The 17,076-nt window shown below is 42.7% G+C and overlaps 1 protein-coding gene across 1 annotated transcript in view; it reads right to left on the reverse strand.

The window, feature by feature from the left end:
* Positions 1-1,283: 1,283 nt before the first annotated feature.
* The window catches only part of CD81 (CD81 molecule), a 56,838-nt gene continuing 41,045 nt past the window's right edge, over positions 1,284-17,076 (reverse strand). Inside the window, exons 4-8 of the mRNA XM_083494609.1 lie at positions 15,092-15,166; positions 10,160-10,270; positions 9,408-9,500; positions 6,759-6,848; positions 1,284-5,790 (exon numbers count right to left, since the gene is read on the reverse strand). Of these exons, the coding sequence (XP_083350735.1) occupies positions 5,728-5,790; positions 6,759-6,848; positions 9,408-9,500; positions 10,160-10,270; positions 15,092-15,166 (432 nt within the window). The 3' untranslated portion in view covers positions 1,284-5,727. The remainder of the gene's footprint in view (positions 5,791-6,758; positions 6,849-9,407; positions 9,501-10,159; positions 10,271-15,091; positions 15,167-17,076) is intronic.

Genomic DNA, 17,076 nt, shown 5'->3' on the forward strand with positions numbered 1-17,076 from the left:
GCATATTTTCTCAGAACTAAATTTGCACAGGAGTTTGCAACATTCTTTCAGAGAATCCAGATGATGCTTATCCTAAACCAAGGCTCCCCCTTACTGTTAATGTTCCACTCTTTTCCTTTCTCAAGTGCTGATTCATGACCTAACACACACACACACACACACACACACACACACACACACACACACTATTTCAATGGTAGCCCACTCCTTTCTGATATGAATTGAAAAAAGCACTGTATGATGTCTCATCTGCTGTAGAGATGTCAAAAACCATATGACTGGTTACAGTGTGTGACACCACTTTTAAGTTTCACCTGTCTGCCCCCTGCATACCCAAGCCACAAAGCTTTATTCTTCTGAATTTCACTTCGTAGCACATTGACAGCTTTTCTTTTGAACTATTATTTAGGAATCTAGAACCAGTATCTTTGTGTGCAACGCATGTGCACACACATAGCCTGTGAACCACCCACACAAATTCCCTGCCTTTCTGTGAAGCAGATTGAAAAGCAGTGAGCGGAGCCTTTTCTAAAAAGCTTAAAACCTCTGATCAGTTTGCATGTCAGGAAGGGGGGCGGGTGTCTGAATCTGTTCTCCCCAAACAGCCGATAACTTGCCAGTCTTTTTGAAAGGACTCTGCATACCCAGCACTGACCACTGAGTAAAGGTGGGAGTGAAGGAGAATACGTTTGAATACTCAAAATGCATGTTTTGTTTTTTAAGTGTGTATTGGGTAGTGCTAGGCAGTAATACTATCTATAAATTTAAATAAATAAATAGCTGAACCAGTGTTAAGATTTTTTTTTGAGGGACTAGCTTTGCAAAGTGCTGGAAGAAGATTACTCAAGACTTCTGAAGCTGGCCACCAAATGAGCATTCACCACCCACAAGTGTAGCTACTAACAACTATTCCGTTGCACCCCAATCTTTAACACTTGCTCCCTTTTATGCAAAGTTGATAATTTTTGCTCTTACGAGAACAGAAGGCCGCTTGAATGACATATACCCCTACTGAGCTTTCTGATACAAGAGATAAGACAAGTCACCTTGCACAATGGCAGGATGAAGCACACCAGCTTTTTAAACAGCAACAGCGTCTCCTATATATATTTTTGGGTACAGGAAGTGACTATTGCTTTAAAACAGGAAAAGAAAAGAAAAAAACCCATGAAAGGAAGTATTAAGGAAACGGAATTCACCCAAGCTGGATGCTATCCACAAATCCAGAGTTAGCACAATCGTTCCATGGTGTTAGGGAAGGAATAAATCTGACAGTACACCGCTGACGTTTCTGCTGTTTAATTGTTTTCATATATCATTTTTTTAAAAAGTTATTTCGACAGATTATTTTAACATTCAGATAAACAAGCAAGACAACAGCAAGTGGACATGATTTCTGGGCAGAAGCACAGCCAAGGGGTTGAGCTGGGGAGGGGCTGTCATTCTCCCCCATGTATCCCTTGTTCCACATTTCTAGAGGCAACTAAGTGCAAAGGCCAGGCTGTTGGTTGTAACCAACAAGAGGCAAAGCTTGCATGCATTCTCTTGTTCTTGGGTTTGCTGCAACCTGTAGCAGGGCTGGACAATGGCAGCAAGCCCTTTGGACTGACCACTGCCTGTTCTGTTGGCCTAAATGGGAAACAGATAGTTTTGGGATAGTTGATGTTGCATATCAGAAGTCGATTTTATCCCCCTCAATTAAGCCCCATTTTGGAACTCCGAGTTTCCTCGTGGCTTTCTTCTAAACAGAGTAAGATTCAACTGGCCAATAAGCCCTGCAGTTGGTAAGGGTAAGGTCACTCTTCCCTTGGCTTCTTCGCCAGCCCCCATTTGTTCCCCATTCCCACGGCTGGTTTTGCCAATGCTATGGAGTCAAGATGGGCGAAACATTCAGATGTCACAATTTACTTACTGGCTGTAAAGGAACATAGGGCTTCATCACACAGTACACACCAGGAGAAAATGTTTATTAAAAAATTTCAAAAGTGACAAAGAAGGCAGAGAGGAAAAAAATAGTAGTTAACACACATATAGCTTGTGGCATGCTCCACAGTATAAAAAAAAGAAACCCAAGCATTCAGCACAATGTGGCCAGCAGTTCTGTTTGGCCTTTCCCTATGGTCTCCATCATGGCCCTGTTTAATTCAGACAAATCCAGCAAAGAGAAAGGGGGAATGTTACCCTCCTCTTTTGGCTTAGAAGAGAGAGTTATTTGCCATATGATCTTCCAAGAAACAGCAACCATCAAAAATTAATGTTTTGGGCACATCCATACTCCCAAACCTAACCCAGTCAATTGATGTTCTCTGGGGAACTACAACCAATCAAGAGGCTTCTCAGATCCAGCCACAAAATTCGTTGGGAGAACAACTCTTCACATAGCATTGTCCGAATATGTTGTCAGATGTAACAGTACAATGCTTTGCACAGGAGCATCTACATGTCAGCTCTCTTTCACCTCGCATTAGGAATGGGCTTCTCTTGCCTGGGTCTCCACCTTTTAAATACTAGAGCCATATTGGAGGCGAGGTTCTACACACCACCAGTCTCTACTTAAAGCAAACCCCAATCAACGGCACGGGGGTTATTTTAAGCCTACCTTGGAATGCTGCAGCTACCCTCGTCCCTCTCTTGCTAGTCCCTCAGTGCATTGCAGACAGGAAAAGGGAAACAAGAACATATCCTGCTTTGCCTGGCACTGAAAAGCGGCCATACGTCTATCGTTTTGCAGAAACAGCAAATTATGTGATACAAACTTATTGAGGACTGTACCATTTCAGACAGCACTCTGTCGTAGAAAGAAATAAGCTCTACATACAGAACTACCGCCATGCTGGGGAGAAGCCTAATATAGAACCCTCTTCCCAACATCAGGCTTTTTGTATGCAAAAAACAATTTTCATTATTGTTTTAAAATTTGGGAGAACACTCTGTTGTAAGATTCCCTACCTGTGGTCTGTAGAAGTACAATCCAGAAACAGTTGTAAAACACAATCTTCAGACTATGGTACATTGTCCACTGCCCACCCCCTTTTTGGCTTTCAGGTGTTCATGGGATTCCAGATGTGTACTTATCCTTGTAAAGCACTTCTGTCCTTTCTACCACTCCACTTAAGATCACACCCTCCTGAAGCTGCTTTATATTACAGTGTCAAAGCATTGAATGCACTTGCACGTAACATGTAGTTTGTGCCTTACCCACAAAGCATGCTCCGGAAAACTTATTCCTCCCTCTTGTCCTGCTGTCGCACTTCAATGGCAGCATGATCCTCAATAATCTCCTGCACCCACCTTCCACAGACACGGTATTGCAACATGACCTGTGCCTAAAGCAAACATTTCCTCCCCCAAATGGGCTTGATCCATGTTCAGTTCTTGGAGGACAGGTCAGCGAATCTTCCAACACAGAGTTATGGCTGCTCGCACATTGTAAACTGAATGCTGAACAGTATCAAACTTATGGTATAGAAAAAGCAAACTGCTTAGAGGTGTATTTATATACATTTCTCAAGGACACTCAACAAAAGGCAGTGAGTTACAAACATCCATTCTGTACGCTGGTAACCCCAATGCGCGCATATATATTATATGTAAATAAATGTACATGCACAATTGATACCTAGAAGTTGCAGACAGAGCCTATTATACTGGAACACGTGACCCCAAAACCTGTGAAGGATGGGTGGGATGGGTGGTAAGGTTCAATTTCTGTTTCCAGTGCATGCAAAGTTTGACATTCAGGGCAGTGTTGCTTTAAGGCTATTTCTAAGGCTAAAAGATCTCAACCAGTCCCCTCAACTGCATCTTTCAAGACTCTGAGGCATTGCTTCCTTAGGGCGCCATAGGAGGGAAAGGGTGGCGGCTGGGTGAGAACCTTGACCAAACATTCCCTTTCATCCTGTTTTCTGGATTTGCACTGAACCTCTGGGTTGCTCTAATTGCTGAATTCAGAAAAAGGATCTGCACCTAGTGCTGAGTAGACCATTCAAGCCCAGCAGTGCTTCTAGCTGTGCACTAAAAGCATTCCAACTAGTGTTGGAAGATTATATCTGCAGCATTGTGCGCGCGCCTCTCTCTCTTTCGTTCATGCTGTCCCCTGCTGTTCTAAAGGGCATCCTGGCATTCACTGCAAGTTGGGAAGATCAGCAGGGGGAAACCGGGATTAAATTACTCCTTCAAGAACAAACAGAACAGAAGTCAAACTATTAAGTGGGGTGATAGCACAGGGCTTGTTTGTGACTGTTTTCTATAACACAGGATTAACTAACTACCGAAATAACAAATAAGCCCTGTGAACATGGCCACTCTGTCGTAAGGAAGAGGTCGGTGGGACTTCTTGCCCCAACTGTAACAAATTTCAAGTTGCAACTTGAAAAAAAGCATTTGGGGGGGAGGGGAGGGGAGGGGAGGGAAGGGGGTGCCTAAACTCAGCTATCTGAGTTGTCAACTGAAAAGAAACACGTGTGGCTTCATGTTTGCAGCTCAGGTGTTGTCAGAAAGGGTGAAGTCCTGGAAACCAGCTCTGCTTGAAAAGTATTTAGGCCCCATCACTCAGGTTTTACTTCTGGTGTTTGAAGAGGAAAACATCTTCCAATTTCTCCTCACAGGGTCACACACACCTTGTTGGTTATCCAGCTCTATTACCAAGTTTTAAAAAGGCACAAGAATAGGTGCCTTCTTAAAACAAAAAACAAAAAAACCCTAATATATTTAAATGAACAGGTTTCTAGCCATTGTTTAAGAGATCGCCTTCCACAGATACTTTTTGGCATAATTAGAAAACTGCACATTTATGAAATAAAAGACCTCATTCAACATTTGCATTCAGAATTAACCATGTAAGCACATGTGCAAGTTCAGTTTTCGCAGTGAGATATAGAAAGCTTTAACATTCCATTACCAGACCTATTCAATTCTCTCTTTCATCTAAAATCCACCTAATATATTTTTAATGGGGTTTTTAAAAAAAAAATGCTCCCGGTTCTAAATTTTATGAGGACTTTTGGAGATTTGGCCTTCAATCATAGCCACTTTGTGAATTCTGGGAGACACAACGGACTTTTGACTTACGACAATTTATGAAAAAAAAGTCTCTCCACTCTTCAGTGGAAAGGTGGCAATCTGAAATACAGACACACTCACCTGTCTAATAACAAAACAGCAGGACTGAGTGCATCTTCATGCCAAGGGACTCTTGCATCCCTACACACTCAAAAGATTTAGAGAATGTGTCCAAGATTACTTATGAACTAAGATAAGAGATTGTTAAGGGGGACATGCTGGGATTAGGTGTCAACAAGGGTTTCAGTATGTTGTTTTTTTTAAATCACTTTCAGAGAATAAGGATGCACCAAGTGTCTATATTCCTCATAAAAGGGGTGGCACCTGTGCATGATACCCTCTTTTTCCATGTTGGCAGCACAAGACGAATGAGGAAAGAGAAGAAAAAGAAAGGCTCTCTTTGATAAAGGCCTGGAACCACTGGAATGATTTACCACGCAAACTGATGTGTAACTAACTCCGCCACAAATATACAGAAACTCCCCCTCCCACCACCCTTAAAGAAAAAGAAGACTTTCCAAGTAAGAATGATAAGTACTGTATGGTAATATCTGAAATATTTATATACATAATTTTCTTTGTCTTTTGTTGGAAGTATCTCCTGGTCAGACAGCGGCACTTTGGGGTCCCTTCGGCACCATTGCTTCGCCTCTGCCCTCCCGCTTCTCAATAGACCGAGCTGTTTCGGATGCCGCAGCACAACACCATGCTCAGGATCATCTCAAAGATCTGCAGGCCAAGAGAGAACATTAGAGAGACTCCAACTCAAACATAAGCTATGTCCCTAGGCTAAGTTAACCGTAGGCAAGACCTCCACTTCTATTCAGACTGACAAGAAGCCGAAGAGAAAACTAGTTCTGCTAATGCAGGCAGAGATGGGTTTTAATTTAAGACGGTTTGCTTTGTTGCTGTTGAAGTTGGAAAAAAAAGAGAGAGAGTTAACATTAAAACCCAGTCTGCATTTTTTGAGGCTTTCAGGAGCAAAGAGTACAAAATGAACTTTTTAGTTCTAGGTGGAATTCTGCTGCTCCTCCATATTTCTCTGAGCTTCTGTTTTCCCTCACATTGAATGATAAAAAGTTGGTAGGTTTTTAGCCAGTCTTATTTTTATTCTTGAGTCCCGTCATGGAAAAAGGTGGGTTTTTATAAATATTTTATATGCACTTTAAAATAATAATATAATGTCATCATATCATATTATATCATCATCAGATAATTTTCTTGATAAAGTGATTGAAATGTAATTCTAATTGGAAAGGATATTCTGCTGAGCTAAGCTTCCACTGGGCAAAATCGAAACAGCCTTTAAAGAAGAGAGAGAGAGAAAAATAGGAAGACTTGAATCTTAAAATGATCCTTCATCTTCTTTGGGAGGGTAGAGGGATAAGGGACATTCTCCAGCTCTGATTTAGGGAACAGAGTAGCTTAGAAGCTTCTCTTCCTCCCTTGCTATCCAGAAAAGCATTGCAGGTTAAGGAAGACACAGTCCATTTCTGGGAAAGCTGCATCTTGCCCCTGCTCTGCAAGGAGAGAATGAGGAGAAACTGTCAATCATTCTAAACTGACAAACTGACCTAGAGGTCCATCAACATACTGCCCACAGCTGTTGCATGGATGGCACCTCAACAGGCCTTCTGGGAGTATCCCATATTCCTCAAACCCACAGCCACTGCCACCACAACAACTCCAGCACTTACCATGATCACAGCCACCACAATGGCGGCAATGCCAATCAAGTACAGTTTTCCAGAGAACAGCTCATCAATTTTACTGTGACAGCTTAGATCCTGTGGTAAAATGAACAGAATAACATAATGAGTCTTCTGGATGAGGCCAATGGCTCATCTAATCCAGCATCCTCACAATGGTCAACCAGATGCAGTCACAGCACAGACTTGTATAATGACATGATGATATCCACAGTTTTATTCTCAATTCCTTTCTTAACGATCCCTAGCATGGGATTTGCTTTCCCCCCAGCTGCCACACACTGTCAGTCACCGTCAGTTCAGAGCATATACAGTTGTACCTTGGTTGTTGAACACCTTGGTACTCATCCGTTTTGGCTCCTGAATTCTGCAAACCCAGAAGTGAGTGTACCGGTTTGCGAACTTTTTTGGAAGCCGAACATCTGACATGGCTTCTGCGGCTTCCGATTGAGTGCAGGAAGCTCCTGCAGCCAGTCGGAAGCCGCGCCTTGGTTGCTGAACATTTTCCGAAGTCGAACGAACTTCTGGAACAGATTCCGTTTGACAACCAAGGTACGACTGCATGTGAAATTAAGATTTATTTATTTTTGCCCTGACGTGCATTACACTTGTTTACATTGAACTGCATTTGCCATTTTGCTGCCCATTTGCTGAGTCTGGCGAGATCTGCTTGGAGCTCTTGGCAATCACTTTTTGTTTTAATGACCCTGAACAATTCAGTATCGCCAAACTTGGCTACTTCACTGATCACCCCTAATCGTTTATGGACATATTATAAAGCACAGGCCTCAATACCAATAATGGCTGTAACAAGTAAACATCCTGTTATGTGAGCATAGTATTGTGCCATTATGTGTGACCATCAGGAACACTAAACACAGAGCTAAGGCCATTCAATCAATTCATCTATCTCAATCCAAGGTTAGCAGAAGGATGAGTGTGGCCTGAGCATAATATGGCACCTCCATGCTCTTTGTACAAAAGCCCAAACTGCTGTCTGTAATAATTTAATAGTCTCCCAAAACAGCTTTCGACCTACCTGTTGCAGTCAAAAAACAAAACACAAAAAACCTGCCCTGTAGCTATAATACTGTAGTAAGCCATTAACTGATGTACATCTAATCAAAACAAACACACATTATTAGGGATGTTCAACCCATTCTATGCACACTTTCAACACATGGGGCCATGCTTCCCAGCTGCACCCCTAACACTGCATGCTGTGCCTCCTTGAAGCCCATGCATTTGGTGAGATGTTTAAAAAGGGAACCCCAAAAGTGCAGGTTTCCTGGTTGTTTTGAGGGTCTGTGTGCTTAGGCTTCCTTTTTTTCAAGCATCTTGCTGAAGGCATGGACTTTGGAGAAGGGGTGATCAGTGGGGGCATGCAAGGATAGGGAGTGTTGTGACTCCTGCAGTTCTCTCTCTGTACTGGCTTTGTTCAAGGAGGGTATTGCTGTACATCGCTATAGACAATATATATATATATATATATATATATATATATATATATATATATATATGTAGGTTTTGGTGTCTTCGGGTGTCTTCCCGTGTAAGAGTTGGGGTGTCTAGGCGACGTTTATATATATATAATGTATTATGCAGCAGGGCCCACTCACAAAAGATCAGGTGAGTGAGCTTTTACCCTTGCAAAGGTAGAATTGTCAATATTATGGTACACATTTATTTATCCTCACTCTGGAATATTCTGCTATGTATGTTGGTGGAAAGATTAAAGGAATTACTCTTACTATTCACGAATTCAATGCATAACAATATGGTATCTGAAGAAGTGTGCATGCACACGAAAGCCCATACCAATAACTAACTTAGTTGGTCTCTAAGGTGCTACTGGAAGGAATTATTTTATTTTGTTTTGTTTTGACTACGGCAGACCAACACGGCTACCTACCTGTAACTAGAACAATATTTTAAAAATACTAAAATGGGGCACTGTGCCTTGGTGCCTAGATCCTGAAGGTGCCTAGCTAGGTATTAGTGAGCCAGTACCATTGCTGGATTTGCACTGGCACCTGGTCAAAGGAGCAGGGTCAAAGACTACCATGGCTCTCTGACAGATAAAGGAATGCAGCCAAAACTTGACTACGCTTGAAGCATGTTCCCAGCAAATCACCAATGCGGCTCTCCAGTGGTTGGAAGAGGATTCCCATCACATTTATGAAAAAGCAGCATAGGTTGTCACTTGTTCAGTCCTTAATGTGAGAAATCATTTCTGACCTTTCTGCTGCAATAAAGGTTTATTTGGGGAAAGACAGCTTTAGCATTTGTATAGAACATGGGCTGGTTTCGAAGCACACCCCCCCCCCCGGCCCTCAGAACAAGGTGAGCACCACTCTCTTGTAGATATTTAAAACAGTTCAAACCTTTCTACTACAGAAAGCTACCTTACGCGCTTAAACAAACATGACACAGATCCATTTGTATACCTTAGGCTTAATGAAAGTCCTGGCTCTGGGGTGAAAGGAGTGCAGAAACAACTCTAAAGCTATACTTCATATTGCAAGCTCAACATGGTGCATTATTCGCCTCCCCCACTCCCAATCAACTGAAGTCTTGCCAGAGATGAAAGGCCCATTCACTGAAGACAATGGGTGTATCACACAAACACTTCCTTACCTGCGTAAATGCTGAAGTCACACTTTGACTACAGAGATCAGGTTGAAGAGTGTTCAATGAACTTTCCAGGAAGCTTCCACCACAGCATTTTAGCTGTAAGCAGAGAAATGGATTGGAGTGAGCATTCTAACAGGGAATCTCTGAGGAGGAGGGAAAAGGTCTGAGCTGGGAGTCTGGAAAGAATCTGAAAAATGGGTTGGAAGGTGGCACCTTATACCAGACAACGATCTTCTTTGAACCTTGGCAGGGGTAGCCACCTCTCATTTAAGAGCTATTATTATATAATATGGAGACATGCAGGTGCTGGTTTATCTTTTCTCTTTATAAGCAGACCACACACCATATCACCGGTGCTTTCCAATGAAAAGCACAATGGGATCTGTCATACGAAATTTCAGTTCTTGCCATTCCTGGTCCTCCCCCCTCCCCTATTTGGGGGGAGATGGCAAACCTGAACACATAATGTTCCCATGTCAACCCCTTTTGGTTTTATTTAGCCACTTAAAATGTCTGCTATCTTTCTTGCATCCTGTTCACTGGTCTCAACAATCCCTCTTGGGGACACCCGATGTGCTTGAATGGCCAAGAGGGAAGAGCCTCTTAAATTCAACGAGGGCTTGCTTTACAGGGACAATAGCAGTGTTCCGAATTATATACTCCCCGGGCACTTCTTTGAACAACAACGATGCCAACTACATGCCTGTGGCTGGAAGGTCAAGTTTGATTTCCAACAAATTGGGCATCCAGCTTACTGTTTCGTGGAAGGTTTTCACAACTGCCTTGGCCTTGTTTGCTTTCTCAGCGTCACTTGACTTTGCTTGGAGTAGCGCTTGGTCGTAGAACTGTGTGATGTCTTTGGCAATCTGCAACGGGGACGGGGAGAGGGAAGAAGATACAGCCACAATGAAAAATGCCAACCATGTGTTTTCTAAAGTTTCCAGTTGTTTAAGGCAGATAGGTACATTGAAGTTGTATGGTGATGGCAGAAGCTCAACCACATGGTGCCACAGGCTAGGGGCAGAGCAAATTACCTCGGCTTCTTCCCAGTAATTCAAACAGTCTCCCAAAAATAAAAAAGGAAAGGAAAGGAAAGGAAAAAGATGACAGACAACCAACAGAGCTCAGGAAAACCTGAAAATAGATTGTAAATTAACATTGTCATCCAGAACAGAGCAGGGAGCTGGGCTAGCAGAAAGGTCTGTCTCACACTCTTGAAAAGAGAAGGCAATCCAGAAAGATGGAGTTAAACAGTAAGAGGAGTGCTACAAGCTGGATAGGCCCTCTGCCCTCAATAAATGCTAGACGAGCTCAGTACCCAGTCCTTAACTGAGTCAGGATAATGTTCAGTTAAGAGTTACATGAGTTTGAACCAACAGTCTCATGCAAGCCTCACGGGTCCTAAAGCAGGTGAACAATATTACAGTGGTACCTTGGTTTTCGAACAGCGAAGTTCCCGAACAACTCAGAACCCGAACACTTCAAACCCAGAAGTAGGTGTTTCGGTTTTCGAACTTTGCCCCAGAAGCCCGAGCTTCTGTTTCTCCTGTTGCACAGCAAATTTGAGTGCCCCGCATAGTAATTAAGGCTTATTTGCTTCCGTTTTACCCTTAAGCAGCAAATTTAAGCACCCCCTCCATCGTAATTAAAACCTTCTGTTTCTGATTGCAGTGTTCTGAGGTGATATTTGGTGCTTTTGTTTTTGCTATTTTTTGCGTTTTTGTTTGTGTGGCTTTTTCATTTTTTTGTCTGTGGCTTGTTTTTCATTTTATGATTGATTGATTGTGTGACTGCAGAAATGGATAAAAGCCAAAAATCCAAACAATGACTATAATCAGTACAGGTAAGAAAAAAAATAATTTTAATTTTTATCATCTACAATACTGTCTTATTTATTTTATAACATTGCTTTCATTTTGTGGATCAATGGTCTCGTTAAATAGTAAAATTCATGTTAAATTGCTGTTTTAGAGGTTGTTTTTAAAAGCCTGGAATGGATTAATCCATTTTGCATTACTTTCTATGGGAAAGTGTGGCTTGGTTTTGGAACACTTTGGTTTTGGAATGGACTTCCGGAAAGGATTTGAGAACCAAGGTACCACTGTACTGGCAATATTGGTGCTCCAAACCAAGGACTAGTTGTTGATACATGGAAAGAGCTGTCCAGAGGCGGAGCTGGAACATGTCACTGGTTTTGTCTCCCAAAAGGCTAACCATGAGGATTCCATTATGCCATTACTTCCCTCTCCCCAGGGTAGTTTCCCGGCTAATTTCAAGGTGCTAGTTTTAATCTTTCAAACCCTACAAGGGCTGGGTCTTGGATATTTGAGGGGATGCTTTCTTCCATGTGCACCTCCCTATTGTTTCTGAGGGTGCCCTCATCATCAAAGGGCAAGGTTGGTCCATAATGGCAATAGGGGCTATTTGTTGGGTCCCTGCAATTGGAAAAAAACTCCCTCCCATCACAAACATGCCAAATTGGTTTGTTGAGGAAGACTATGAAAGCTTCTTTTTCGATAGACTTTTAAGCCTGCAGTGGAAACCTGTGCCCTCCAGTTCTCCCCTTGTGTGCTAAAAAAACAAAGCCAAGTGCTAAATAAAGCATCAAGATTGTCGTGCTCCAGAGTCAACAGAGTTGCAGCAGGGCCAATGCGTTGTGGATTTAAACTCTTTTAGGGAAACACATGCGTGGGCCAGCTGTTTGCAGCTGTGCTAAGGGGAACATGTCCTCTTCACATCCCAATCTAAGCTACCCCTTGGGGAAGTAGGAAGTTGAGAAACAGCATGCCAGATTTCATTTTAAAAAGGAAGAATGGGAGGCTGTTTTTATTAAGGGATAATTTGCCCTAGGGGAAGACCATTAAGGACTACAAAATCCTCCTATTTCATTTCTTCAGTGCCATCTGGAACTGGCTAGTGGATAAAAACACTGATAATAGAATTTCCTCCCACTGTGCACAGCCTGCAGAAGGGCTCAGATGACACCAATGCTAATAAAAGTGAGTGGTCATTTGATACAGAGGAATGAGTGTTTGTCATTCAAATTATTCCCACATAGCGTGGCTGTGTGGTGCTGGTGTTAAGCTCTTTCTCGTGCAATCACAGGAACCCCACACTCCTCGTGGTGGGATGAGAGAAATCAGTATCATCTCAGTGAAACAACATAATCAAGTTTGCCTCCACACCATGCTATAGTGAGGTTCAAGGTGTGTGTGTGTGTGTGTGTGTGTGTGTGTGAGAGAGAGAGAGAGAGAGAGAGAGAGATGAAGACAACAAGTGCAGGCTGGCAGAAGAAGAAAAATAAGGATGAGCAGAAAAGGGGAGCAAAAACTACTAGTTACTCTCAGAAATAAAATCTTTACCACAGCTCTAAACACATAGTCTCAAAATCTATGTGCATGTGGTGCCCTGGATGAATATTGAGAACTATCTCGTGAGAGAATGAAATTCTGGAGTTTTGGGATAGATAACATCTGAGGCTACAGTGACCCAAATGTAGTAAGAGTGATATAAATACAACTTAAAGTAATATTGTAAAAAAGTAGGCTACTCAAGAGGTCCAAAGTTTCCCAACTGTTATTCAACAGGATGTAATGAGCTTGTATATAAACAGGTTTCCGCAATCATCACAAAGCTCTTGATTACGCAAAGGCTGCGAGGGGGTGGGGAGAATCCACCATCTCCTTGGCAGTCTCTTCCAAAAGATAATTGCTCTTGCAAGTATTTTTTAAAAACCCAGTGTCCTTTATTTCAAGCTATTCATTGCTATAATCATTATAATGCTTACCTTGGCTTGATTTAATAACCCCCTGCTTTGCCTACCTTTTTTTCTCCCTGTGAAAGCATTTATTTATTGCCCCCACAGCCATTAATCTACCTTATGATAAGGTAACCAAATCAGCATCTTTTATTACATAACTTCTTCCTGGCTCTCCCTCGCCCTGTGTTTTCATTATCCCTTTTAAGTCTAGACATCAGAACAACTTGCAGATGCATAGTTTTCCATAGCCTCAAACTCCATAATAACGTTCCTAAAAACACTGTATTATTTGTGTAACCACAATGTTGTGGTTAGCCACAAAGACTAATATGGGGAGAGAAAACCCCAAGTCTGAAAATTTTATCTTCCATTAGATAGGTATTTGTCTTATATAAGGCTATGCACAGAAAATCAAAGAAACTATGAGATGAACTGTCGTGGCCCCAAATGCAGGGACTGAACCTGCAACCTTGGCATTCTCAGCACCACGCTGTAACCAACTGGGAAAGAGGACAGATCACCAACACTCTCAAAACTCTGAACATAGTACCCCCTATGTTATTCAGGTTAGAGCACTCAGCTGTCAGAGGGAACGTTGTCAACACTTGATCCCGAGGCAGCACTTGTCTTTACCGAATCATAGGAATGTACAACTGAAACAAAGTCTATATTTAGAAACTCTCTTGTATTATCCAGCCCTTCTCGCCTGGGCCTCTTGTTTCCCTGTCTCCCCCTATACTGAAACTTGGATTGGAAACTCTCAGGGCAGGGAGTTGTATTTTGTATGTCACGACAGTCTGCGGAAGCGCATAGGGAACAACTGTATACATACAACAGAAGTTCTGCAGCAGCTATGGACTAAAACATTAGCATGATCTCTGGCTCTTAAACAGATGCAGTTGGTTCATCTGGCCTCCAGAGCTAAAGGGCTGCTCTCAGCAGGTAGGAAAGAAGGGTGGGGCAAAACGTTTGTTGGGATATTGTGTTGCTGCATAGTTCCTGACTATCCTGGACCTGTTAAAACATCTGCAAAAGAGGAGCTGCAAAACCCTTCCCCAACCTAGTGCCCTCAAAGTGTTTTGGACTATAAACCACATCAGCCGCAGCCATCACAGCTGTCCAAAATATGTGGAAGGCACCACACTGGGGAAAGCTGCTACACAGAAGACAGAACCATGCTCTGCCTCATGTGAATGTGCCGTGTGCTGATGTAGTTGCAGTATTTTGTTTCAGAGGTGGAAAACCCAGGACTAAGGGTGATATCCAACAAAGTAGTTCCCCTCCCTTTCCTCTTCTTGAACCCAATTCAAATCTGCTCTGCAGAGTTGGGGAAATCCCCAGAACCAATTCAAGGGGTGCATGGGCGACACACAGGGAGAGGAGGAGGGAAAGTTCTGCTGTGCAGCCCAAAATCATTGCACTAAGCTAACTAATTTGTTGGATACCACCCCAAATTCCTAACCTAGCTTCACTTTAAAGTTTTGGGAGTAATCACCAGCTCCCTGTGCCAAATTAGATGTTAAAAAGAGGAGCTGGTCTTATTTTCCTTGCAATGCATCAAATGTAAACTACGTGGAGGTCAACACGCCAGGCATTTCCTCACATCACTGTCTGAGGGGAGGAAGGGAGAGGTCTAGCATGCTGTCACACCTAGGTGCTGGTACGTGAAGAAAAACAAGTAAAGGAATACAAAACAGCCTGGTCATTTATAAATATATTTTTGGGCATCCAGCCTAACCTACCCTCAACAAGGGGTTTTGTGAGGGGAAGCTACGTCACTTTGCAAACTTAATAGGTTTTGGCCTAGGACACTCATGCCACATAAAAAATGTTGGCCTTTAAGGTACCATGAGATTCTTTGTCGTGCTGGGAACTTACCGGTTCTGCATAAATATACATTATGAATCCTCCTAATGAATCCCCTTACCTGATCCTTATGAACGAAGCCCCAGATTCCAGCAGCCACTTCACAAGCAAACAAGATTACGAGGCATGTGAAAAACTGTGAAGAAAACAGATCAGATAAGAAAAGGAAGTAGTGCTCTCCAGTAACAGAGAATGACTTTGGTAGGAGTGTGCAAATACGTTTAAGGGGGTATCAAGGGTATGAGATTAAAAAGGGTCAATAGTGAACTTCATGAATGGAGAGCCATCACTATCTCACCAGGACAATAGTGGCCTCTTTGAGAAGCCACAAATCAATATGTATTCCACATCCCCATACAGTTCAATTCAAAGGGAATGCATTCTGCTTCTGAGTCTTCCATTTAAGGCTGCTGCCTCAGTGTAAACAGTGGCTCAGTTGGCAAGCAATGCTAAATCATGCTTTTGTGTAGGGGTAGGCTCTGCAGATGTTATAGACTACAACTCCCATCAGCCCAAACCAGCCTGGCCAATAGTCAGGGATGATGGGAGCTGTAGTCCACAGCATCTGGAGTGAAGCATCAGATTTTGATGCACTCCCAACTCCTCCACCTGCAGAGTTTAGTTCTGTTTTTAAAGGATCTCAGCTTACTGCTATGTACAAACCAGAAATCCTGTTTTTTGTTTTGTTTTCATAAAGCTCCGGCTAGCTTAATAAGGCAGCTTTATAACTCATGGTTTGAAATTGAATTATGACACTGACTAGAGTCTGTTTTGCAGCAAGATATTTGGTTCATATGTCACATGAAGCAGAGAGTCTTTAAACACAGAACAGAACTTGGCAGAAGTTCTCTTCTTGGCCATGCAAAGAGGAAGAAAGCGGTGAGGGAGCACAATGTGCTAACACAGCCAGTGACTAGAAAGACCAGGATAAGTAGCACCAGCACAAAACATTGTGCACTAGCATCACAATGCCAGAAGACAATTGCAAACACTCTGGTGTAGCTGAGAAGCCTTGAGAAAAGCCTCCTGTAGCAATATCTCAGCCATTCATGCTCATCCTCTAAAAACCACTGGAACAATGTTATACAGTAGTGTATTTTGGAAAGTTGCAGCAAAATCCCACTACTTTGCAGAAAGTCCTCAGACATTTGTCTACAATGCTCAAGGGACAGTTACGAGCAACTGCTACTGAGCACTTCAAGTGCCAGTGGACGTTTCATATACAGAACAGGAGAAATTACAGTGATTCCCAGAGGACTTGCAATAGCCTGGCAGAGCACAAGTAACAGAGAAGCCAGGGAGTGACAGCTTCATAAGCAACAAGGGGGCAGGAGAGTACATGGGACTGTCCACTGAAGTCTCCAAATTGTGGTACTCTCACAAGTCTCCAATCAATTTACACATGTAAAGGGGTGAGCTTGAGCATTCCCAGGGCAAGATAGGGGTGTTTATGCAATGAATTATAGCAACACAAAAAGGAGGGTACGTATGCACTCCATCATGGGCAAGAAAGAAAATGCAACCTTAAAAAAGGCAAGAGGCTCCTAAGAGGCAATGATGGTCACCAACTTGGATGACTTTTCAAGAGGATTAGACAAATACATGCAGGATAAAACTATCAATGGCTACTAGCTATGATGGCTACGTTCTGCTCCCACTGTGGGAGACTTTATGCTCCTGAATACCAGTCACTGGAAACCACAGGAGGGGAAGTGCAGTTGTGCTCAGGTCCTACTTGTAGGCTTCCCACAGGCAGCTGACTGACCACTGGAATAGACAGGCCACTGACTTGAACCAGAAGGCTCTTCTTACATTCTTTTTTCCAAAAGAGCACCACTATAAAACAGGGAGGGTGGCAGCCTTGCGACTTTGTGTTTTAATGCCATGTGTTTTTAATGCCAGACAAGGTGACGCAGCCAATTAAGTTCCAAGTTTAGGGGTTATTTCCCCTAAAACTGCATTCTGCACATTTCAGGCAGCTTTTCTTTTTTAAATTATTGATTGTGGATCTGTTTTCCTGGGGCTTGTTCTCTTTGCTATTTGCAA

Source organism: Podarcis liolepis, assembly GCF_965112155.1.
Source record: "Podarcis liolepis genome assembly, chromosome: 1".
Classification (NCBI taxonomy): Eukaryota; Metazoa; Chordata; class Lepidosauria; order Squamata; family Lacertidae; genus Podarcis; species Podarcis liolepis.